The sequence below is a fragment of the Urocitellus parryii genome, chromosome 8 (genome assembly GCF_045843805.1).
Source record: "Urocitellus parryii isolate mUroPar1 chromosome 8, mUroPar1.hap1, whole genome shotgun sequence".
Lineage (NCBI taxonomy): Eukaryota > Metazoa > Chordata > Mammalia > Rodentia > Sciuridae > Urocitellus > Urocitellus parryii.
Window position 1 is genome coordinate 98,113,951 of NC_135538.1, and position 26,867 is coordinate 98,140,817.

The 26,867-nt window shown below is 39.7% G+C and overlaps 1 protein-coding gene and 1 non-coding gene across 2 annotated transcripts; both read left to right on the forward strand.

The window, feature by feature from the left end:
* The first annotated feature begins 22,827 nt into the window (after positions 1-22,827).
* On the forward strand, positions 22,828-23,717 carry LOC113198513 (small nuclear ribonucleoprotein-associated protein B). Its single transcript, XM_026411236.2, has one exon. The coding sequence runs from the start codon at positions 22,925-22,927 to the stop codon at positions 23,618-23,620; it is 696 nt and encodes a 231-aa protein (XP_026267021.1). The 5' UTR covers positions 22,828-22,924; the 3' UTR covers positions 23,621-23,717.
* Positions 23,718-25,130: 1,413 nt separating this feature from the next.
* On the forward strand, positions 25,131-25,237 carry LOC113198520 (U6 spliceosomal RNA). Its single transcript, XR_003302843.1, has one exon. It is a non-coding gene; the product is annotated as a U6 spliceosomal RNA (small nuclear RNA).
* Positions 25,238-26,867: the final 1,630 nt, after the last annotated feature.

The following is a 26,867-nucleotide window of genomic DNA, read 5'->3' on the forward strand; positions in this document are numbered from 1 at the left end:
GACAAACAACAAATTATTTTTAATGTAAGCATGTGTTATGCGATATTTATATATTTATGCTAAAAATATGTTGCTTGTCTGAAATTCAGATTTAATTAGGCCTTCATTGCCAAATCTGACAGCTAAAGTATATTGTTAAGTGAAAAAAGCAAGTTGCCATCGGTGATGCTTAGAATGATGCTTTTTATGTAAAGAAGAAGTTTCTATACTTAAAGACGTACACATGCACAAATCTCATAGATGCAAACACTAGAAGGATATATGTACACAGAATTAGCACCCCTTGATGTCAGAGACAGACAGGAGGAGAGCTTTTACTTTTTATTTTACACACTTCTATGTTACTCACATTTTCAAATATGAGAATATTTGGGAACAAAGTATTTAAAAAAATGACCCTAATGTAAGTGAAAATACCTAACAAAGTGAAGAATAAAAAGATAAAACTCTACATACAATATCATTACATCTGCAATTATTAAAAAAAAACCCTATGTAAAAACATACACTAAAAAATTAGTGGTTCTAGACAGGGTGCTAAGGGGTTTCCACATAGACTGTTAGTCCAGTCAAGCGGCAGTATTTAACTCTGCTGTTGATTTGCTAACCACTCATTTAGATCTTCCCAATGACCCGGCGGGGGGGGGGGGGGGGGGGGTGTGGTCCTGGAAGTCCAGAGAAAAGACTGGAACTCCCCGATAGGCATATGACTGTGAGCTCACAGATGAAGTCCAGGGTGGCATTGTGCATTGGTCTAGTGTTCAATTTGTACTGTGGTGACACTGAGGGTCCCTGACAGCCATATATTCTAAGAAGAGTTGGAAAACTTGAAGACCCCCAACATCATTTTAAAGGACTGTGGTTTTATTCTGAGAACTTTTAATATTGTGTTCCTAAGATCCTGAGAACTTTGCTATACATAGGAATCAGCATGTAAAACATTAGATTGTATTTAATATTGGCAATCTTACACATTTAACCTAATCTCTATAGGTGACACATAGCCATGAACTTGACCAATTGAACTTTCCTTTAAAAAAAAAAAAATCACTCCCGAACCTCTTCAAACTTTACATGCTTTTTGTGCCACTTGAAAACATACTTTCATTTTTGAATCCTCCAACCTCTTGCACCTCAAAATAGTCTATCAGGCAAACCACTTGTTCTCTTTGATTCTATTTTTAGAATAGCTTTCCTTTGGACAGGGCCAGTAGAGCAGCTGCAAGAGGTGATGTTTGTTCATCTGTGACCAAAAAAAAAAAGAGGCTTTGCATATGAAAGACACCCTCTCTGAGTTCCTCCAAATTCAGATCTCAGCAGACGTACAGTAGCAAATAATAAATTATACACATAGATAATACTTACTATTTTTGTATGCTATTTCTTACTCTAGGTAGAGCTTAAATTTGTAAAGGATTTTTATCCCATCCTGCCAACCACCCAATGAAGTAAGTTGCTAGGAAAACAAACAAGAACAGCAAGAAATGGTTACCAGTAGTTTAAATGACATTAAAAATGTGAAGTTTCGTTTATTCATTTACTCGTTTCCTAGTCATAGGCTCCGTGGAATAAATTAAAATATCAGATAAATGGAAACTCAGGGGAAAGAAGGCCTGTACTGCCCTTAGTGGGCATTTGGTAATCCAACCCACCCCTCCCTCCTGCTAGTGGTAGCCACAGCCGGCTGTCTATCTGTAATCTAACCACAAAATCCACCTTCCTTCTAAGTACTGTCCCCAATGGGTTTCTGAGATGAGGTACAGAAGTACAGGGCAAGACTAGAGCAAGAAAGACAGGTAGTCACTGGCTTGCTTCATAAGAGAGAAAACGTTTGGTCCCAATTCAAAGTCCACAGTTAAGCTGTTTCTTAGCCCTTAATTAAATTCCTTAAAGAAACTGTATTTCTGCCCAGAGCATAACTCAGGCATGAAGAATCTGGCTCTGTAATGTGGGCTTAAATTCTGTTAAATTATATATACTTTAGATTCATGAATGGCCTTAAGGCAGTTGTCAAAATGATGAACTCTCCCGGATATGTCCTCACCATTTATGATAGTATTTGGATCTTGCTTCCTACATAAATTTGAGCCATAAAAGGCAGAGACCCAGTCTTAAATTCTTGGCATTTCTCAAATAGTACCAGGCTGCAGTGAAAGTTCAATACATCTTGGCTGAGTTTATTGCTAAGTCTTCATTGTTAATTCATCATGATGCGTGCTAATGTTAAGAGGGAATCAAAGACATCAGCGTCAAGAACGCATTCTAGTTACTCTGGCTGGCTGCAGAGTGAAAATTCCCTTTTACACTTGCCCTTCACTTTCCCCTCCCCCAGAGCCTGCCATCTGTTCTGGAATATCATCATTCATGTGGGGTTACCCCCAGTGAACCTTTTTAGACAATGTTTTGTCATGAACTATAAGTAGCAATGATCCAGAAGAGAAATTAAAGATGAATTATGATCTGATCTCCCCATCCCCCTACCTGAGTAGTACTGAAATGTTTAGTCATATTGCTGAAGAACCCCGTAAATGCTTATTTAATAGCGTCACCTAAGTAAATCCATAATGCCAGCTTTCATCCCTCTTTCAGCCACCTTATGGTCCTCACTCACCAACAAAACCCTCACGTCACTCATGAAATGTGTATTAAGCAGTTTCTATGGGAAAACAATGGTGGAAGGACACGGGATGAGTAAACATGGACATTTCCCCACAGAACTTACAAAACATCATGGGAAATAAAACACGTAATTATAATACAAGCAGGAAGTGATGAAGTACCCAGAAAAAGATACACATATGCTAATATGGGTGTTCTCTTAACAGGTCAATTCTTCACATTTGGGAGTAGAGGAGGGAATGCCTTGGAGATATCTGTTGCCTTAAGCGACAGGTAAGACTTTATTATGTAGCAGAAGCATGTAGATGGGGAAGTACATTAATATGGTCAGACAATAGTGAGTAATCTGGTGTCATCAACATGAGGACATAGCAGGAGGAACAAAAGAAGGTAAAATTTAGACTCCGGTCAAATCAGGAGACAGATCCTATTCAATTACAGGATATAATTTTTTTCCATGGATTTTTGTGCATAGTAGTACCATAGAGTTGCATTTAAAGACGTTTGAACCAATGTGTAAACTGACCTCCAAGGTCTCCCCATATAGAGAGCAAGGTAGCCTACGGAGGCCATCTGGGGCACTGAACAAAACGGAGAAGGGTAAAGTGACATCTGCCAAAGCACATGAAAGTTATTCAGCACAGTAGATATTGCAACCCAGTTTAACAACAGGCAAACTGAGGCATAGAGAGATTTAAGACATCAAAGCCTGTGTAATTGTCACGAGTCAGGATTGGAACTCAGGTTGTTGCTATCAAATCTTATTAGCCTCAGCATCACTGCAGAAATGTTGATGTTCCTTTTAACAACACCCAGTCTATGGTGTTTTGTTATAGCAGTCCAATTCTCATGGCATTTACTCCATTTCGGCAACCAATCTTCAGGTCACAGTGGCAGAGAATTGAGAATGTTGGAGAATATTACTGTAAAAATAACTCTGTGGGCCCTGGAATAAATAGAGAAATAAGAGCACAAAAAATAATAGCATTTTGGCAAGTGCTGATCAGTGCTAAAACCCTGTAGTTTACATGGGTCTTCTCAATTGTCACAGCAGCTCAATGAAGTAAATGCAGTCATGATTACCTACTAATGATGGTAGGTAACCATTCATCCTTTTTGCTGAGTCTGTTTGCTTCTGTCACATTGGCCTCCACAAACTCTCCCCATGACCTCTCCACCAGGACAATATTATTAGGCCCCAACACTTCCTCATCCATACCCCTAGTATTTGCCTTCTTCCTCTCGTACCTGGAAACTGGCAATTCTGATACCTTATTTTTGGCTAGCAACAGAATGATTAGGTTGCTTGTAGCCAGAAGTTCAAAGGAAGACTTAAGACAGGTCTCTCTTTCTTCAATAAGAACATATTTCTTTCAGTAGATCAAAATTTTCTTTTAATTTGGAAATATTTTTCTCTTATAACACCTCTCTATTGTGCCCAGGGATCTTTGGTGTTGTTTGGGATATATAGTGAGCGAGGCATGGCTCTTAGTTCCTTATCTTCTAGATGTTATCCACAGCTCTCAAGGAAGCCAGATGATTGAGCCTTGCCTTTCCACTGGCATTAAATAGTGTGATTCTTGGTAGAAATGAAGGTGCTATGGTCTGAATGTTTGTGTCTCCCCCAAACTCATACGTTGAAATCCTAAACTCCATTTAATTCCCATTTAATCCCCATCAATAAACTGATGGGATGATACCATTATCATCTCCAGTTCACAGGTAAGGAAACAGAGGCAGAGATGTTATTTATCTCATTTCTTAGTTAGGTAAATGCTGGAAGCTGGCAGAACCTGTGCTCTTGATTATTAGGTGGAGTTAGGGTGCACTTATGAGCCCTGTTAAGTCCTGTGATGCTGACAATTAAATGGTTGTATCTACTGTGGTATAACAGTTGGTAACTAGTTCTTGGTAACATTACAAAATGTTTAGATACACATTTAAATTACTTTCAAAAGCCAGATGTTAAACCTGAGGCTTATAATCTGGCTTCCCAGGGCCACCATCTCCTATGAGGCCCATTTCATGACCCATGTCACTTGCTAGCAAAAGCGGCAGTGTTCATCCTGCTGCAAAACAGTTACCCAGACAAGCTGTGATTTGTGACTGCCAAGTGGACCTTTAAATAACAAGATCTCCCGGAGACATTTGGTTTGATTGGATTCATTTACTTTTACATTCTTCACAAATGGCCTTATCATACTTGGAATCGACTAAGATATTGATCAAACTGACAATGATTTATTTGTAGTGAGGAGTAAGGGCATCAAGCCACAGCTCCCAAGGAAGCCAGATGATTGAGCCTTACCTTTCCATTGGCATTAAATAGTGTGGTTCTTGGTCGAAATGAAGGTGCTGTGGTCTGAATGTTTGTGTCTCCCCCAAACTCATATGTTGAAATCCTAACCTCCAAGGTGACAGAGTTAAGAGGTGGGGCCTTTGGAGACTTGATCAGGTTATGAGGGATTAGACCTCTTCTAAAGCAGACCCAAGGAGGCCTGTTCATCTCTTCTACCAGGTGAGGACACAAGGAGAAGGCACCATTTCTGGGAACCAGGTCACCAGACATAAAATCAGCTAGCTCCTTAACCTTGAACTTCCCAGTCTCCAGAGCTACGTGAAATAAATTTCTGTCATTTATAAGCCACCCAGTCTATGGTGTTTTGTTATAGCAGCCAAAAAAGGACTAAGGCACAAAAAGATGTACACTTTCCTGACAAAAATTGTGTGATTACAATATTTAGCTATTAGGCAGAAATATACCTATTTAGATAAATAAGTTGATTTGCATAATAAGAAAGAAAAATTAAATTGAATTACTTTGGGGAGTGAAAAAAAAAGAAGTAACAACTTCCCATGTGTGAAATTCTCTTTGTGCAGTCTAAATGACTCTATTTTAGTACCCTTTCCTGATATTTCCTTAGCATGAGTTCCCGGCAGTGGAACTGTTATGCCAAAGCACTTGGAGGTTTATAATGCGCATTGCCAAGCTGTCCACCAGAATGTCATCCCCAGCATTTCCTAAGAGCACTGGTTTCCTACACTCTCACCCTCATTGGTATTATCCAGATATTTTTAAATATTACTACTGAGAAATGTGCTTAAGTTCTGCTTAGTCTGTTTTTCTTTACCCTTGGATTTATGTTGCTCAAATTCTGGCCCTGCCTGCTTCTCTGACCTCACTTCCCATTCTGTCTCATCCGGCTCTCAGATCACAGGTCTCCTCGAATTTCCTCAACATCTCCTCTCATCACATGCAGATGAGCCTTGGGTTAACAGTGGGGTCACATCTTAATAAACTCATTCTTAGTTAAAGTAGTCTAAGTAAAAAATGCAATTAATACAACTAACCTACCCACTGTTGTAACTTAACAACACAGTACACTGTGGACTCTCTGTTTCCCCTCTTGATCCAGTGACTGACCGGGAATTGACCTGGATGCACTGACAGCATTACCAGAGAGAATCTTACTGCTTTTCACCAACCAGGGAAAAGATCAAAAATCAAAATATGGTTTCTACTGAATGTGTAAAGTCAAAAAATCAGAAGTGGAATCATTACGAGTTGGGACCATCTGTCATCTATAATCATTACACATGCTGCTCCCTCTTTCTGGAACCTCTCCCTGGGCTCTGCCTGGTGGACTCCTGCTTGCCCATCAGCTCTCTGCTTAACCACCCCTTCCTCAGGAATTCAGCCTGCTTCCTCCATAAAGTTCCCTTAAACCACCTCTCCCATTAAACTGTAATCTACTGTGATTCTCTCCTCAAGATACTGTGTCCATGACTAAATTGCAGCTCTATCAACATCAGGACCACATGTATTTTTTGTTACTATTATATTTTCATCCTAAACATACCTATGACAAAGGAGACCCCCACCCCAAATATTATTTGAATAAATGAAATCATTAATATGATGGAAAAAGGAAATAGAACTTGCCTTCACATTGTTCATAGACCCAGAGTAAGAAAAAGGGCAAAAATAAGACCATGTAATATATATATTACAATATAAATATACCAAGGCAGGCACAGCAAAGAGAAGAGGCCAAGTGCTGAACTTTACCTGGAGTAGTCTAGTAAGCTGTTAGAGGTAAGGTCATCAGAGCTGGGACCTGAAAGGTAAGATCCTAACAGAGAGTCAGTTGCACTGGGTGAGCACTTGAGGCAAGGAGAAGAACAGTGGGGACACGGCATTGGAGAATACAGAATGCACAGGAATGGAGAGGAATTTTCCATGGTTGGAGCACAAGGGTACAGGAAAATAATAGCTCTGCAGAGGTGACAGAAGCCAGATCTCCCAAGGACCTGCCAGGCTAGAGGTCAGGTTGCTTAAACTTGGTTATGTAGTTTACACAGGGCAGAGAAGACTCCAGTAGACTGCATTTTTAAAGAATACTTTTGAAAACCAGAAAATGTACTGGGGTAGAAGGGCACTCAGATCGCAGGCGTAGAGATGGTGAAGAGAATGTTGAAACTATCCAGGAGATAGATTAATGCTATTAACCCAGATAGAGAAGCCAGTGAGGATGGACAGCAAGAGACTGAGACAGGATCAACCATATAATTTGAGGGGCCCAGTGCAGAATGAGAATGCATAACCCCTTATACAAAGAGGAAAATGCCATGAAACTACAGAGAAGGCTTTTTTTTTCTTTCTCAATTTCTTTCAACTTGTCATGGTGGATTTTTTTTTTTTAACATTTCATTCAATGTTTAATGCCTTTCTCAGTAATGAAAGTTAAATTCTACATTTTTAACATGAGTTTAACCCCTTGGGAATATGCCACATGAAACTTAAACTGTGCAAATACCATTTTAAAATACAAATGTTAGAGGTTTCAACTCATGTAGACTCTCCAAAATGGCACAATTTGTATCTCATGGCTCATCCTGGAGGGTGCCGGGAATCCGTCAGAAGAGACAAATACAGGTTGGACTCAGGAAGGTTTGAAAAAAGGCAAAAAGCTCCTCCACGCATGAGGACAGCCAATAGTGAACTCCTGAGCATCAAGACATTCATAGGGCAAGCACAGACCCCCATAGGTGCTCATCTCGTGAAGTTTTCTTGGTTCTGATGAATGCTGTATTGTAAGGAAGTCAAAATATGCAGGTCCTCTCTCCACATTCTACAGCCCTGAGCTATCAGACAGATAACTAACTCATAACAATATTATAAATCATGTGAGGATGCACCAGCCATGGGATGGGGTAGTTGGGAAGCTTGCTCCTACCAAGAGCCCACTTCTAGCTGCTCACTTACCAGACACACATCTGAGACAGCACTGGCAGCCATCAGGGGCTGCACCAATATGCCACAGGGCTCTGGTGCCTGAATCTTCCCCCCAGGTCTGTACTCAGGTCTCTGAGCAGGAAGGAAAAAGCTGGACACACTGGGCACTGGGAAGCTCCATGGGGGCCAGCCCAGACTTGTGCATATGCTCCATTATCTCAATTTAAAGATAAAATTATTAAGACTTTCAAGATAACTTCTGAGCTTTAAACCCCAAGTAGGGAGACTTGCTGATGCCCATGAACCTGATCCTAAACAGAGATGAGGGAAATTTAAGAGGTCATAATGACAAAATGATGGGCTTCATTGTGTATGTATAGGTTTTGTGAGAGGCATGAGGTCTATAAAGAAAGAGAGGAATACACGTCAATTAGCAGTTTTCTGTCTTGAGTGAAAGTAGATGGTGATAACACCTGCAGAGAGAAGAGGGGATGTTTCTATGTTTGATTCTCCAAGTTTGGCATTCTCCACTCACTTCTTCTCCCCGTGGATTTCCATTGTCAACAGACAGTTCTTTTTCAAACAAAAATCAACAATTCCTGAATAATGTGCAAGATTTGGGCATGTGAAAATTTCCATGGAAATCTCTTGTTCCAGACTGAAACCTGAGTAATAAAACAATTAAGTCAAACTATTACTTAACTTACCACCAACATTAAAATTTAGGGGAAATTGTCAAAGCTTTTAAAAGGCAAAAAAAAAAAATACTGACTTCTGTAATTTCTTTTTTCCCCCCAACACAGATAATAGGCCCAGTGTTTGGAGCACAGTAAGGAGTTGGCTGAAAACAAAACTCCTGCTACCATATTAAACATGGAGACGTGAAATCACAATGATTTAAGGTAAAAGTTTCCTGGAACTTTCTGTATTTTTAAAATAGGCATCCAAAATATGAAAGTAAAAGTATCATTCATTTATTCATTCAACAAATACTTTTTCTGGGAATCTATCGTGCAGAAGAGAACAAATGAAACAAACTGTTTTAGAGAAAGAATATTATAATGATGGGAGAATTTTTAAAAAATAATAAAATTATTGTAATCTCTTGAATACATTTTTCCTTGCCCTTGCTCTGGAATCAGTCATTTCTCCAAGGAATCCTTGTTCCTTTTAGTAGAATTTACACTCCTATTGCTAAGGCAGTGTTACTGCTCCTCGGTTCTCAGTAAGCAGAGATCCATCTATTTACCTGTACATAGAAGCATGCATGCACGCACACACATGTGTATGCGTACACACGCATGCACATACACACACACACACACACACACACACAAACACCCACACATACACACTTTACATCAACACCAATTCCATGAGGTTCATTCTGTGTTTTGACCTTTCCATAAATATAACCCTCCTCATAGATAATAGGAAACCTGGCACATATTATTCTTTTTTAAAATTATAATTATTAATACATATTAATTATACTGATTAATGGAATTCACTGTGGTTTCTGTACCTTCTATTATGTTTTAGATGTGAGGTGTCCCCCAACAGTTAATGTGTAAGACAATGCAGGAAGGTTTAGGGATGAAATGATTGGGTTATGAGAGCCTTGACCTAATCAGTGCATTAACCCCTTGATAGGAATTAAGTGGGTGGTAACTAAGGGCAGGTAGTGTGAGGCTGGAGGAGGTGGGTCATTGGAGGTGTGCCTTTGGAGTTTATATTTTGTTCTTGGTGAAGGAGCTGTCTCCGATTCCTGGTGCCCTGTCCCCAGCTGCTTTCCTTTGCCATACATTTTCTCCTGATTTTCTGCCTCCTCTCCGGCCTTTGAGGAATAAAGCCGGCCATCTATGGATTGTGACCTCTGAAACTGTTAGCGCCAAAATATACTTTTCCTCCTTAAAATTGTTGCTGTCAGGTCTTTTGATTACAGCCGTGAGAAAGCTGACTGAACACATGCACATATCCTTCATTGATCACTTCCACCCCCTTCCTTCTGCCCTCTCTCCTTCTTGCCTCCAGCCCTCTTCACAGTCCCTAATAGTCTCTCGTCTAATTTCAGACCATTTTTTTCTTTTTTTGGTTTCCACATATGAAAGAAAACATGTGATACTTGTCTTTCTGTGTCTGGCTAACTTTGCTTAACATGGTATCTTTCAGATCCTGAAAATGACAGAATTTCATTCTTTTTTATGACTGAACACTACTTTTGACGTGCTTGTCTAATCAATTCCCCCCTTGATAAGCAGGTTCTTACTGATGCTGCTCCCCTTCCCTACCACACAAACTCCCTTTACCTCACCCACAAGTGCCACATTCCCTGGCCACTGGTGGGTGAAACTCCCCTCACTCCACAGCCCTGCCTGCTCACACTGGGCCAGGCTGCTCATGATCATGGTTGCCTCTTCCTCTACCTGAAATGATTGCCAGCTCATACTGCCCCAGTGTGGACAAACCTCCTTTACCTTGCTTGGGCTGTGAACCCAATAACAGCCACCCCTCCCACACACCACACACACACACACACACACACACACACACACACACACACGGGCAGCCTTCTCTTGGCTTCTGAGTCAACAATCTTGTCTATATAGTCAAATAGGCAATAGAAGTCTAGAACAAAGGCCAGCAAGCTAATCTGGTGCATGCATTATTGAGGGAAACAGAGCAGGAGAAGAAAGGTGTGCATGAGGTGGAGCAGCTCTTCCTGCCACAGCACCATTGTTTACTCTTTAATTTTTCTCCTTTCCAGATTATTAAAGACATTCATCTTCTATTAATTGAGCTAAAATCTAACAGCAGTGATCATTGGCAGTGATCATTGGCAACCAAGCCAAAGTTAAAGGAAGTTCTATTGTATTCCAAAAATTTTTTTCCGCCGAAAATAAGCCACATTTTTTAGGATCTTGTGTTGCTTATTTTTCAGAAAATTCCTCTTGGGTCAGGTTGACCTGCAAAGAAAGCCAGAACTATTTCAGTGGGCCTCTTACAAAGATTCTTGTTTGCTTTTTTTGTTGTTATTGTTCATTTATTAGTCTGAAACACACCCACAGCTCATTACTTAAGGAGAATAAGTTAAAACTTACCAAAGTAGACTAATGGATAGAACCCCCAGAAAGGAGTAATCTTCTCACCTTCCCAAAGTCCTTTAACTTAAATAAGGTTTCTCCTTTAATTAATTAAATGCTACCCTTTAGGGTATGGAGGTGTACCTTAGTGGTATTTAGTGGTCTTGCCTATCATGCTCAGGGCCCTAGGTTCAAACCCAGCAACACACACACACACACACACACACACACACCATCTATCGCTTTGATTCCTCTTATTACTCACTCTTGATGTTAACAAGAACTAGACCCCTTACCCCTGACTTTTTCTATTGACCTTACTCTCTGACCTAATCCTGGATTTTCTTCCTAACTCCATGATAAGTTCTGGAATTCTATCCCCAAAGATCACAGATGACTTTTTCTAAACTATTTGATAATCTTCACAATCCAGAGATAATCTGTTATAGTCTGGAGCCCATGTGAAGGAAAAGAACAGAGAATGTGTGGGCCAGCTGTGGTACAGGCAATGATGTGCAGCACTAACATGCAAGCCCACTTCTCTCCCCACCACTGCCTGAGGCACCTACTGCCTGAAGAGTGTTTATATGCCCTGGGCACTGGTGGGTGAAACTCTCCTTATTATCCCTGAGCATGACTTTGGGAGAAAAAGAGAATGACCTAGATTTAGAAGCCTCTTCTGTTCACTACCAAACCATAATTTAAGTTCATTTTATAGATCTGGTATAACCCAGGCATCAACCCAAATTCTGAGGGTTTATGTTAGGAGACTGGCCCTGAATTGAATCCAACTCCATGAAAAGTTTGTATTTGTCCAGTTAAAAAGCAAATGGGAGTGTCTGTGTGCAGAGCATGCCCCTGGGCCTGCCACAGCACCTCCTACCTCTCTTGGCCCACAGCAGCCCACCATGCACTTCCTACACACACTGCTGCTGTTTCAGTCAGCTTTTTGCCACCATGACCAAATGACTGGACAAGAACAATTTTAGAAGAGGAAAAGTTTATTTGGGCTCATGGTTTCAGAGGTCACAGTCCTCAGATAACCAACTCCATTCCTCGAGGCCTGAGGGGAGGCAGAAGATCATGGTAGAAGTGTGTGGCAGAGGAAATAAATTCAGGACATGGCTACCAGGAAGCAGAGAGAGATCCTCACCAGGGACACAATATATACCCCAAAGTCACGTCCTCAATGACCCACCTCCTCCATACCCTACCTGCCTCTAGTTACCATCCAGTTAATCCCTATTAGGGGGGTTAATGCACTGATTAGTTCAAGGCTCTCATAACCCAATCACTTCAACTGTAAACTTCTTGCATTGCCTCACACACGGGTTTTGGGGGACACCTCACATGTAAACCATAACAGGTGTTGTGAACTCTCTTGTTTGGAGCCCACTGGATTGGACACATTCCTTTCACAGCTCTTCTTCTTCATATACACAGTTTCCTTCATTTGTCATTGTGGACATTGTACTCATCCCTGTTGTTTTAAGAGACCTTGTGATATTTTCTTCTCAGCCTTTCCTTTGACCTTTCACCATACATTCCTTTTTACTGTTTATTCAGCCATAAAATCCAATTGCTTTTGTACAGAGGGTGCCCGAATCATGAGATCTGGCTTTATTCTGAACTCTGTCCCTGATGAGCTAAATGACACTGGGCAAATCACCTTGGGACAGCAGCCTCAACTTCTGCATCCCAAAGTGAAAGGATCAGAGTAGAGGATCTCAGCTTCCTATGGTTTTCTTTCTTTTTTGACCATCCATATAAAAGAAAATGGCAGAAATAAAGCAATATCCATTTCATTCACTCAACAATTATTAGTTAACAAGTGAGTAGGTGCTGGGGATACAGAGGCAAACAGGGCAGACAAGGTCACTGATTCCTTTAGAGGAAGACAGACAATCAGCAAATAAACCAAGAACATCAGGTTGTGATCAATGCTATGCAGGGAGCAAAGCAAGGTCACTTAATGGAGAGTGACCGAAGAGTGACCAAGCAGGCCATGGAGGGCATCTCTTAGGAGATGACACGTAAGCCCTGGACTCAGAGGGAAGAAGCAGAAGAACTTTCCAGGCTGAGGAAACAGAAAGTGCAAAGGCCATAAGGCATGTTTGAGGAAAATAAAGCCGGCCAGTACCTCTGGAGCATACAAGGCAAGGAGGTAGACGGTACAAGAACTGGTGAGAGGAGGCAAGGGCCAGATATGAAGGGATTTGTGGACCCTGATGATAGGAATCCACTGGAGAGTCATAAGCAGAAAAAGGTCCTGGGACCACCTAAGTGGGGTGAGTGCAAGCAAGGAGACCAGTTAAGAGCTACTGGAGTCGTCTGGGCAGTGGAGATGGAGAATGTAGGCCAATTTGGTTACATTTTAGAGACCTGGAAGGACTTTCTAAATGGTTATAAGAGTGGGCAGTGGCGGGTAGGGGTACATCCTCACTCTTGGGATTTAGGAACTGAATGAATGCTGGTGTTACTTTGCCAATATTAACTAACACTCAGGTCACCATGAAATGAAATAGCCTTTCCATTTTTTTTCTTTTTTAAAAAAAAAATTTTTGTAGTTGTAGATGGACAGAATGCCTTACTTTTTATTTGTTTATTTTTATGTGGTGCTAGGATGGATCCCAGTGCCTCACACATGGTGAGGCAAGTGTCGGCCGCTGAGCTACAGCCCCAGCCCTCCAATATTTTTTCTTCTATGTTCCTGCTCATCTCATGAGATGGCTTTATTCTTCCACCTGGCGTATATTTATTGATTGTCTACCATATTTCAGGCACAATTTTAAAGTTATATAGCTATTTGGTCAACTTTAGTATGGTTGTTCTAAATAGATCAAGATAGAGCCTAGTTAATCAGTAATCTAAGCTGCTGATGTAATGAAAGCTTTTTTTAGCATTGGCAGGTCATTTGCAACAAATAAGGATGCCTTAGCTCAGTGCCAGCTGTGAGCAAACAATAATATGCTACAAATTCATAAGAGTTATTCAGGATGACTCTTTGTCAAATTCCATCTGACTGAACAGGTCAACTCTCTCAGCTGAAAGTTTCATTTGTTAGGAAAGGCTCAGATTCAAGCCCTCTTCAAGACTCTGACATGGTATCTACTAGTAGAGGTATACTCAGTCTGATTGGGTCCTTAGAACTGATTGCCTCATTGCTGCTTCTGTAGAGTACAAATCTGAAATATGCTTCAGTATGGTGTTCTTAGCTATGCACATTTGGACCTGAGATCACCACTATTAAGCCTCCATTCATATGAAGTTATGCTAAGAAATTACAGGAGACCCTTTATAACAAAGGCAAAAGAAAAGTGATGTCTGTTTAACTGGCTTGAATTAAGGAATCTCTGCCACAAATATTGGCCCTAAGTAAAGAATTGCTAACAAATATTGGCCCTAAAATTCACAAATTTGGTTGTTTTATTCCACACACAAACCCTCCTGAATTTATTCAACTGTGTGTATGTGTGTACAATGTCTTTGGATTATTATTATTTTAGGATTCTTTAGATACAAGTGTGTAGTCATTCACTGATATTAGCTCATGTTCAAATGGCAAAAGTCTCATTTAGATTATGAATATATTTAGCTGTCATTTGCAGACATTTCAGCTCCTTTTCACTACAGCAAGAAAGGAAGTCTAAATTCATGTTCAAATTTTATTCCCAGCATTAGTCCTCTTGTGTGATTTCAGGAAAGTCATCTACTTTTCATGGCCTGAATGGTTTTCAAACACTTCCTCACATTCCCAGATCTCATCCTTCAAAATTCCCAGTGATATCTATTATACCAGAGGAATAGGATATCAAGTTAATGATTTTTTCCAGTGTAGGGAATTCTTCGAAGGCTCCAAGAGGAGGAAAAAAAATCACCACTGCATTCTTTGTCCAGCAGCTGGGGTCAGAAACAGGATTGATAGAGGAGGTTTAGGAAACTGGTCTCCTGCTGCCAACTCACCTACCCCTAACCCAGTCATTATAAGAAAACCATCAGGCAGCAGAGAAGAAGGTGGCTCCTTGCCCCAAACACCACATAGGAAATGAAGTCTTGTTTCTTTCTTTCAGTAGATCTATCCTGGCTGAACAGAAGAAAAGAGAACTGAGATGATGGGGCTGAGAGAGAGCAACAGAGAAGTGCTGCACCCTGATCATTTGGCCAGGCAGAGTACAGAAGCATCCCTTGAACGGAAGTTCACTAGGATTGATTGTTTTCAAGAGAGGAATACCATTCACTGGGCAAGAGGATCCCAGGAGCAAGGGGCTTCTGCCCAGAGTACTTTTCAGCGTGACTCCTTCTTGTCATCCATACTCAGTTCAAACATCATCCCAGGGAGGCCTTTACCCTCTGTATCTCATGTTCAGAGCAGTTTTGGATTCATTCAGTTTGGATGCGAGAAAGAAGAGAAGGGAGGAGGAGGGTGGGATGGAGTAGAGCTGGAAAACACACCACAGCTGTTAATTTTATTACAATGCATGTAGTTCTGGATCATCTCAAAACAAATAATAAAAAAACTGAACTAGAATGCACACAAATATTAGGATATTGGACTTCCTCTAGGATGTCTAGGAAGTAAGAGGAAAGAGTGAGTAGGATAAAGGAAACATGTGTTGATATTTTAATTAAATGGTCCAAATAACTTAAATTCTGAAATGGAAAGGAAGATTAGACAGTTTGTACATAGAGCATCTCTATACCCAACCCCAGTGGTTTGTATATGAGAAGGAGAAAATGATATTTTCTGGTGAAGAATTTTTCTTGTTACCAAGAAACTAAAATTACCTTTATCAAGATAAATACTTTGTTTTTTCAGTGCCAGGGACCAAACCCAGGTCCCGCACATACTAGGCAAGTGCTCTACCACTGAGTTACAACTCCAGTCATACTTCTTAAAGTTTTGTATTCTGTTCAAACAAGTGAAGCACCTTAGATTCTCCCTTCTGACTCTGTTAAGAACCCTCTAGGGTTGAAATTTACATTTTGAAGGTAAGTGCAACCTTTCAGGTAACCATGCTAACTAATAATTTTAATGTTTGGTATCAAATGCAACTTTTTGTGCTATAAAACTTTGTTCCTGGAAAACTGGGGTGCTGATCTCTAGCCTGCATTAGGAAAGACAGCCGCTGATCAGCTCTCTTTGTGTACACAAATACAAGTTTGCTTTAATTTGATTAAAAAAAGAACTGACAAAACTCACTTACAAAAACTTTTAGAAACTCCATCATCTCTCAGTCATATACACACAGCTTTATATATGTGCTGGTGGTTTGCTAGTTTTTGGTACCAAGTCACTGCCATCATGTTGACACCTGAGTCCCTAGAGGATGTTCACAATCATTAATCATGAAATCATTAACATTTATATGGACAAATCAGAATAGTCTGGATACCACTTCAAGTGTTTTGAATTGGAGTCAGGAAGACAAGCCATACTCAATATGTATGTATGTGTATGGAGGAACTGTATGTATTATGTATTTGCAGAAATAAATTTTATATGTGTGTACAAATATAGATTTGGAAATAATGCACACTCGAATGTTCAGATTTGGATTTTCCAAATGGATTTTGTGGTATGGGCCACTATGACATTTACTTTACATAATGACTTTCCACGAGTAAGGCACACATTAATCTTTTTAAATTCATTAATATTTTCCCCATATATTCTTTTGTGCAGACTAAAAAGTAATCATCAATGCTTGTATGATAGAGTAGGATTTAGTCAGTGGCATGAGAGTCTTGGAGAAGGTTTGAAGCTGGACTGTTGATGATGCCTTGCTAAGTTTTTCAGTGACTGGTATATTTTCGTTTGGGCCTTCTTAACACACCTTGAGAACATAGGTTCTATTCATAGTGTGACATATTCAGGTGGACTCTTAATTTTGGTCTTGATATTTAAATTTATTTACAATGCAGGTAAACCAAAAGGGTGTGAATGGTACCTGTGTAATTAATTTATTTAAAATATATTCAGAGGGCTGGAGCTGGAGCTCAGTGGTATTTTGCCTAGCATGCCCAGGGTTCAATCCCCTCTGAAAATCAATCAATCAATCAATCAGTCAATCAATCACACCTGTGCAAGCTTAGACTCCACCAGGTCTCAAAAGCATTAATCTCATTGCAGATGAATGTGGACAATGCTTGACATTAATCTCTTGTCACTGCTGTTTTTGCTGTTAGTTGCATGATAGCCAGGAGGGTATTTTGTATAATTCAAATAACTGATTTGCTTGCCGACCATGTTAAACAAATGCATAGTGCAATCCCTATCAGTCATGGCCTTAGTTAAAATCCTCACCCACCCGTGCTTCCTTATCCTCTTTGCTGTTTGTTTTCCTGCATAGAGTTGATCACCATCTAATACATAGTTTATATTTTTATTACTTATTTTCCTCTTTCCTGCATTGTCTCCAGGAGAACAGATGACTTTGCCCATCTTATTTGCTGCTTCCTCTGGACCTAGGATAGTTTCTGGCATGTAGTAGCAGAGATAACCAACAAATAATTATTGAATTCATGATAGAAAGAATGAAATTGGGCTGGGTTATGGCTCAGCAGTAGAGCACTTGTGTAGCATGTGTGAGGCCCTGGGTTTGATCCTCAGCACCACATAAAATAAAATAAAGATATTAAAAATAAAGAATGAAATTGGAGCTTTAATAGTAGAGACATGTTCAAAACCCATCTACCCCCACCTACTGGTTGTGACCTAACAAGTTAGTATTTTTATGTTGGAACTTTTTTTTCTGATCACAAAATAATATATGCTTACTATAAAATATTCAGATAAAATGTAAAATATAGAAAACAGTAAAAACAAACAAACAATTATCCCAGGCACCCAAAATTGTTAACATTTTCAGTACATAGTCTCTGACTTCTTTTTTTTAATTTCTTTATTTTTTCTTTTTAGTCAAATATGACAGTAATGTATATTGTAACATATTTATACAAAGATAGAATACATCTTATTATAATTAGGATCCCAGTCCTCTTGTACATGATGTGGAGATTCACTGTGGTATATTCATATATGTACATAGGAAAGTTAAGTCAGATCATTCACTGTCTTTCCTATGCCCATTCCCCCTCCTTCCCTTCATTTCCCTTTGTCTAATCCAATGAAGAAAACATTCAAATTTTGATTTTTGGAGGTTTGGTTTATTTTGCTCAGCAAATAGTCTCCAGATCCATCCATTTACCTGCAAAAGTCATGAAATAATTTTTATGGCTGAATAATATTCCATTGTGTGTGTGTGACATTTTGTTTATTATTCATCTGTTGAAGGGCACCTAGGTTGGTCCCATAGCTTTGCTTTTGTGAACTAAGCTGCTATAAACATTGATATGGCTGTGTCACTCTAATATGCTGATTTTAAGTCCTTTTGGTACATTCCGAGGAGGGGATAACTGGATCAAATGGTGGTTCCATTACAAGTTTTCTGAAAAATCTCCATACTGCAACCAATCTTGAAAGTCCCATAAGCAATATATTAGTGTACCTTTTTTTCCCACATCCTCACCAATGTTTATTGTTACTTGTATTGTAGATTGTGGCCATTGTGACTGGAGTGAGATATAATCTCAGTGCAGTGTTAATTTGCATTCTCTAACTGCTAGAGATGTTGAACATTTTTTCATATAGTTTTTGACCATTTGTATTTCTTCTTTGGTGAAGTGCCTGTTTAGTTCTTTTGCCCGTTTACTTATTGGATTATTTATTGTTTTGCTGTTTAGTTTTGAGCTTTTTATACATCCCAGAGATTGATGCATAGCCTCTAACTTCTGAGCTTAGTTTCCATATGTGAAAAACCAAGGTTATAGCACTAAATTTGCAGAATTTATGTGGAGATTAGAGATAATATATAGAAAATGACTTTCCCTAGGTGCTCAAAAAATTAGATAGTTGTTGTAATTTATCTATATCTAAGACAAGGATATATTTATTTATAGATCCATTGGAAATACTCTACATATCTGAGGCAAATTCAAAAGCCTATAGCTCAATTTTCAGAAGTTTATAGGAATTAGTACTATTGAAAACAGTTCTTATTAGAGATTATCCTAAGAGTTAATTCTAAGGCTGTTCGTAATACTACAATTGGAGAGAGGGCTCCTGTTCTTTCCTTAAGAGAGGAATACATATGGAAAATTTTAAAAGCTATCTTTTTAAGGCATTTACTATATACCAGGCTTTGTGTTGAGTATTACTTTCAGATATCTTCTTATTTAGTCCACACAATCATCATGTGCAACAGTTACTATTATTATCCCCATTTTGCAGATTAAAGAGCTCACAGAGTTACGTTATGACTTGTCCAGGTCATAGGGGTTGGTAAGAAAAACAAAACGCAAGCTCTGGATTGGACCACAAACTCCTCATTCATTGAGCATTTAAGAATAATATTTAGTGTGAATGTGTTGAAGGGTGAGGATCCACATGCAATCTGGAAGCATGCAAGATAGGAATAATAGTCATGAGCCTTCTGTTCCACTACTATAAATTTATGGAAGATTAATCAGTCAGTTGACTCACATTAATATGAATCAGGACAGTAAGCACTGATAGCTATTAGGTAATCTAATAGAAATAACAGTTTGTCTGATTCGAAAGTTCACTTTCAGATCTTGATCTCATAATGACTTCACCAAGATCCAGGACACCATTAAGGCCATGAGGGACCCAGGCACCATCTCAACTACAGTGACAGAGAAATCAGGAAAGAAGATTGGAACGTGAGTAGTATGGTCAAGGAAATGTTTTATGCAGTAATTTGAACTAAATTCCTGACATGTCAAGTAGCCCTTAGTAGCTAATGATTCCTAGTAGGCCCTTTGGCTGCTCATGCCACGGTCATGTTAATGGCTACTATGATTAGCACTGGAGCACTCCAGAACCACTCCCACTGTGTCTTCCTCCTCCTCTCAACTCTAGCCTTCCTCCACCCTCTGAACTCTATCCTATTTATTGCCTCCTGTTTTACCAAGAATCTTATTTCTAATGTCAGCTCAGGACTCTTCTATTCTTCATGACTTAGCTTGAATGCTTGCTATCATTATTCTTGACCTTGGATTCTACCTCATTGTACATTAATCCGGACTTTGGATTCCTTTTTGACAGTGCACCCCTGGAAGGAAGAACTATTCTTGAAAGAAACCAAAGGACTTTGGTTTTAGAATGACTCGGTCTGTATGCTCCATTACTCACTATCCTTGCGGGCTTGACTAAATCCTGAGAACCAATTCTTTTTCCTGTGAAAATTGGGGAAATACCTCTTATTCTGAAGGCTTTTGAGACTAAATGTCATAATAAATGGGCAAGGGTCTATGGCAATGATGGGACATTTTAGGCTTTGAGTAGGAATAACTTTCTCTATCAGAACTACTTTTAGGGTTTGCATATGTGGTGTCTCCAAAAAGCTCATGTGTGGGAAAATGCAAGAATAGTTCACAGCTGAAATGACCAACTTATGAGGGCCTTAACCTAATCAATGGATTAATTCACTGATGTGGATTAACTGGGTGATAATTCTAGGCACATAGATTGTGGCTTGAAGAAGTGTGTGTACCTCTAGATCCAGTGGGAAGACAAAGGCAACTTTTTGAAGAGAAGTGTTGAAAGAGTACAGTCTGGCTGAGGCCTTAACATGTGTGCATGCAGCCTTCCTGAGCCTTTTGAACAGAGAGGTGATATGTGGGCCTTGATTCATAATGTGCTTTCGGGATGCATATTTTGTCATTGGTGAGCATTCTGGCTTTCATGTCCTGAGCTGCCTTCCTCCACCAAGGCCTTCTGCCATGATGTGGGCATTACCGCAGGCCCAGAGCACCAGAGTTGGCCATCTATAGACTGAGCTTCTGACCTGTGAGCCAAAATAGCCTTTTATCAATTAAATTGTTTTTGTCGGGTCTTTTGTTCACAGTGATGAAGAAGCTGACTAGAAGCTGTCCACATGAACTGCTAGACCAGGGGTCAACACACTCCTTCTCTAAAGAACCAGAGAGTAAATATTTTAGTCTTTGTAGGCCCATACAGACTTGGTCATAAATAATCATTATCTGTGTCTCATTAAGTATGTAAATTTGGACCAGGGTTGTACATGAGTATTGCAATCAAATTGTGTCTTTCTGTATCTCCTATAAACTTTATGTGCAAATACAAAACAGAAAGTTTCTTTGTACCTCATTGTGTTTAACCTACAGGAAAATTTAGGCTGCTCTAAAAGGGTATAAACTTTCCTCAAATCTGTCCAGCTTTATGGTCTCAGAAGTGAGCCACTAGTATCTCTACTTTTCTATTAGATGTAGTCACAGAATACATCTTCTTGGTTGCATCATAGGGGAAAGCTACTCTAGGCATGAATTCTGGTCAGAAAAATTATCAGACAATAGTTCAGCATGTACAAAAAAGCATGCAAGATAGGAATTATAATTTGTACATGCTGTTCAAAGTACAGCACATCCATATGTTTTGTAAGATTTATTAAAAAAAAAACTTCTCTGAAGAAAATATATCACCAACTGGTATAACTTGACTTTTCACTTTCAAAGAGCCTGTACCTATAAGTCTGTTTGCACAATGCCTTCTGTGGCACAGCTAAAATACACCCCTAGCTGAGGTCAATAGCAACTATCAAAAGCATCTTCTTTCTTCTTTTATATGGCCAAGAAAAAAGCAATGACATAGGGTCATAAAATGAAAAGAGGCAGTGCTATCGACTTTTAATGGCAACACTCACCATGAACCCACTGAGTGCCATTCATCCTTTAAAAGAACCCTTCAGGGAAAATCACCCCTATTTTATAATTAAACATACTAGAACTCAAAGGGTTTAGACCTTCTGCCCAAGTTCATCTAAATGGCAGTTGATCAAGCTGGATTTAATCTCCTGAATTTCCCAGCTATGAGTGATCATGCTCCTTATACCACACCAAGATGCTCCTTGCAAAGATTATTTTTAGATTATGTTCAAAATCTACGTGAAAATTATGCCATTTGAATGTGAGCTAACCTCAGTGAATGATTTTGTACCTTTTTATCTAAAGAATCCTAAAATGATAATCCTAAGAGATTATGTGTGTGTGTATATGTGTATTATATATATATATATATATATATATATATATATATATATAGAGAGAGAGAGAGAGAGAGAGAGAGAGAGAGAGAGAGAGCTCATCTAGAAGTAAAACCACCTTTAGATCCTTGCAAGAGGGGCCCAGTTTCCAACATTTACCTCTTCTAGCCATATCCAATTCACAGGGTTGGAATTCCGAGTGCCAAAGGGGCATGCCCACATGTAGTCCAAAAGACTCCCCCTATAATTATGCTCCAAGTTGCCCAGGATCATGGAAATGAATGCTCAAAATGGGGCCTGGTTGGTCTCATCCTTTCAAAATGAAGCTTGCCACAAGTGTGTGTACCTCTAGATCCAGTGGGAAGACAAAGGCAACTTTTTGAAGAGGAGTGTTGAAAGAGATAGGACAGTCTGGCTGAGGCCTTAACATGTGTGCATGCAGCCTTCCTGAGCCTTTTGAACAGAGAGGTGATATGTGGGCCTTGATTCATACTTGTGTCCTGCCCGTGTCTGAGGCAGTTGTGACCACGGTAATTAGAATGTATATAAGCAGAGCAGTGAGATCACCTTTGCTAAGGTGAATGAGTAAAGAATTGATAGAATGAAGAACAATTCATATAGGTAACAAAATGACAAAGTAAGGAAATCAAATTTAAAGTAATAAAGAAACAGTAGCAAATCAATCCATCTAAACCCAAACCACATACATACTTTTGTAAACAAGAGCCAAGTGAAAAAAGTATTTTTTTGAAAATCTTCTTAGGAAATCTCCTTTACATGGATCATGTTCTATTCGGCCTTTTAAAAGGAACTATGCGATGGCAGGAATCTGGTTGTTGGCGGGTGCCTAGGCCTCTGCAGAGGCGAATCCGGCGGGAATCGGAGCCATCAGAACCGCCACCATGACTGTGGGCAAGAGCAGCAAGATGCTGCAGCACATCGACTACAGGATGAGATGCATCCTGCAAGATGGCCGGATCTTCATTGGCACCTTCAAGGCTTTTGACAAGCATATGAATTTGATCCTCTGTGATTGTGATGAGTTCAGGAAGATCAATCCAAAGAACTCCAAACAAGCAGAAAGGGAAGAGAAGCGAGTCCTTGGTCTGGTGCTGCTTCGAGGGGAGAACCTGGTCTCCATGACAGTAGAAGGACCCCCTCCCAAAGATACTGGCATTGCTCCAGTGCCACTTGCTGGAGCTGCTGGGGGCCCAGGAATTGGCAGGGCTGCTGGCAGAGGAATCCCAGCTGGTGTTCCTATGCCCCAGGCTCCTGCAGGTCTTGCTGGACCAGTCCGTGGGGTTGGTGGGCCATCCCAACAGGTAATGACCCCACAAGGAAGAGGCACTGTTGCAGCTGCTGCTGCTGCTGCCACTGCCAGTATTGCAGGAGCTCCAACCCAGTACCCACCAGGCCATGGGGGTCCTCCACCACCTATGGGCCAAGGGGCACCCCCTCCAGGCATGATGGGCCCACCTCCTGGTATGAGGCCTCCTATGGGTCCCCCAATGGGGATTCCCCCTGGACGAGGGACCCCGATGGGCATGCCCCCTCCAGGAATGCTGCCCCCTCCCCCAGGGATGCGCGGCCTTCTTTGACCCTTGGCCACAGAGTTATGGAAGTAGCTCCACAGAGGCGTGGGCCCGATTCCCCAGGGCCACATTACCACAGACCTGTTTGTTTGTTATGCTGTTGCTCGCGCGGAGTCTCACAGGATTGTCTGGTTTCCCTTACAGGGCCCCCTCCCCCGGGAATGCGCCCACCAAGGCCCTAGACTCATCTTGGTCCTCCTCAGCTCCTTGCCTGTTTCCTGTAAGGCTGTACATAGTCCTTTTATTTTCCTTGTGGCCTATGAGACTGGTTTATAATAAACTCTCAAGAGAATATTGTAAATGCACCTGATGTATCCATTTGTAAGCATCCTTTGATATATTGGGTGCTTAATAATTAGAGTCAAAAGGGTTGCCTTGGAAAAATTAGCCCTAATCTTAGTTGCTTCCCTGTAAAATACTTTACTACACCATTGCATATGATATACAATAGTCCCATAATAAGAGATTTGCAAAATTGGACCATATGAAACATTTTCTCTCATCAAAACTCAAAAAACTTCAGCTTCTTGAAATAAGCATTCATATGCTGTTGGTAAAAAAATAAATAAATAAATAAATAATAAAAGGAACTATAAACCCTTAGCACTTTCTGCTTCACCTTGGCTGTAAGAGTGATTCCAGCAGAGGCCAGAAATGGAAAAGCTGAGTGTGCAGTGATGTCAGCAGCCACGTTAGGCCTGAGGAGCAAGGGCTCCATTACACTGGACTATAATTGGTTGGTAAAAATGCCAGCAAGCCAGGCCTGCTTCAAAAGAAGGGACCAGATTGAGCTCACTAACTCAGTAGCAGAAGTCACATTAGCATTTCTGCATATTAGTGAGACACACACAGCTTCTTATAAAACATACAAACAGACCCCCGGGCAAAACAGTTTTATATATTGAGTGTGTTTATTACTTTAAAAAGTACAAGCAGTTAAGTATGCTTTCTGATTACAATTATGTAGAAGAAACCATGCAAATAAGATGAAAACTGATATAAATCAAATGACAAAATAGTTGTCATTGGTTGTTGGCTATTTTTTTCCCAGGAAGCATTTTAAATCCAGAAGTAATGACGGCCTGTTGGGTGAGTGATGCTGAAAATGGTGCATAGATGCAAAAGAAACAAGGTAAAAGCTCTACTTCAATTCATAAGTAAAATGCATATTTTACATATTAGTTAATTATCAGATGGATTAATGAATATCAGATCTATTCAAGCAGCAGATAGAAAAAAACAGCAATAATCCATTTTATGATCTTGGGATGAGGAAGTAAAACTCACATGTCATGAAAACAATTGACAGACTTGAATACATAAAAATGAAACACTTCTGCAAACAAATTTAAAAATGAAAAGTAGGCTGGGAGGGAAATATCTGCAGCATATATAATAGGCAATGGATTAATTTTAAAAAATAAGCAAACAAATAACTAATGGAGCAAAAGGATATAGACAGGCAATTGTAAAAGAAGAAATACTGAAGTCTCATACATCAAAAGATAGTCACCTCGTGCTCACTTCAGCAGCACATATACTAAAATCGGAATGATACAGAATAGATTAGCATGGCCCTTGCGCAAGGATGACACACAAATTCATGAAGCATTACATATTTTTAAATGGGTCTATATGTGTACTATGAATTGAAATGCATTCTACTGTCATGTATAACAATTAGAATAAATAAATTTTTTTAAAAAGCAAATAAATAAATAAACATGATGATTTTTGTTGTTCCATTAACAACAACAACAAAAAAAGATAATTATCCTCACCCATTCATTATGCCACACAAATTAAAACATCATTGAGGACAATTTGGAATACACTGGGTAGATTAATATTGAAAAAATTGATAAAACCCAGTTGTTTCAAGGTGGGGGGGAGAGGCATCTTTATCTGTAATGGTAGAGTATACTTTGGTGAACCTGTTGGGGGGCAATTTGAGAAGAGCTTTTAAAAAAAACTCAGCAATTCCCACCTCGATCTGTTCTATAGAATGACTTGTGAATAGGCACATTAAGCATTATCTGTAAAACTGAAAAAAATTAGAGTTAACTTGATATCAACCCAAGAAATAGATGAATTATGGTTTCACTCTGCTATGAAGTACAATGCAGTGTCCTTATGGATGAACTAAGATGAGCTATATTATGGTGGCATGGACTCACTAGGAAGTAGCTTGTGGCACATCATTGTCACATGAGGGCAGATAGGAAATAGCTTCGTTTTATTTTATTTTTCAAAAAACTCTTCACACATGTTAAAGGGGAGGAATTCTACTTTTTATTTTATAAACATGTTCATTGGTTCAAATTTTATTACTATTTTATTTTGAAAACACTTTCAGAAGTAGTGAAAACTAAGTCTATATCAATTCACTTCTCTGACCTTCTTGACTTCACTAAGGCCCAAGCTCTACTCTGTTAACAAAAGATGGCTGGAGAGCTTTTGAAAATAGTTCCATTTCCACACAGTCTAGTCAGAATCTCAGGGATCTCGAGGCATAGTCTGCAGACCAGCAGCAGCAAAACATCTGGGAGCATGTTGGAAATGTAGACCCTCTAGTCCCTTCCTGACCACTATCTCAAAGTATGCATTTAAATACTATAGCCCTTCCTTATCCATATTTCACTTTCTGTGGTTTCAGTTACCTGGGTTCAACAGTGGTCTGAAAATATTAAACAGAAAGTTCCAGAAGTAAACAATTCCTAAGTTTTAAATTGCATGCTGTTCTGAGAAGCATGGTGAAATCTCATACCATCTCACTCCATCTGCCCAGGTCGTGAATCATTTCTTTTTCCAGTGTGTCCACTCTGTATGTGCAACCTGCCCATTTGTCACTTAGGAATTGGTGGTTATCAGATTGACTGTTGCAGTATCGCTGTGCTTATATTCAAGTACTCTTTTATTTTATTATTATAAAAATACTAAGAAGGCACCAGGGCATAAAATATGGAAGGACAAATTATCTCTGGTACTATGTGTCAACATTGTAGGGCATGCAGGAAAAAAAAATCATGGCATATATAGGATTCAGTACAGTCTGCTGGTTCAGGCACCCCATGGTGGCCTTGGAACATATTTCCTGAGGATAAGGGGGTACTGCTATAATGTCTCCCAGGTGACTTTTTGCATATAAGCAATTGAGAAGTACTGGTTATCCATTTATTGCCTGTTTCACCTAGAGTAAGTTATTTAATTTCTGTAAATCCCAGTTTCCTCAACTGTAAAAGGGAAATAATAG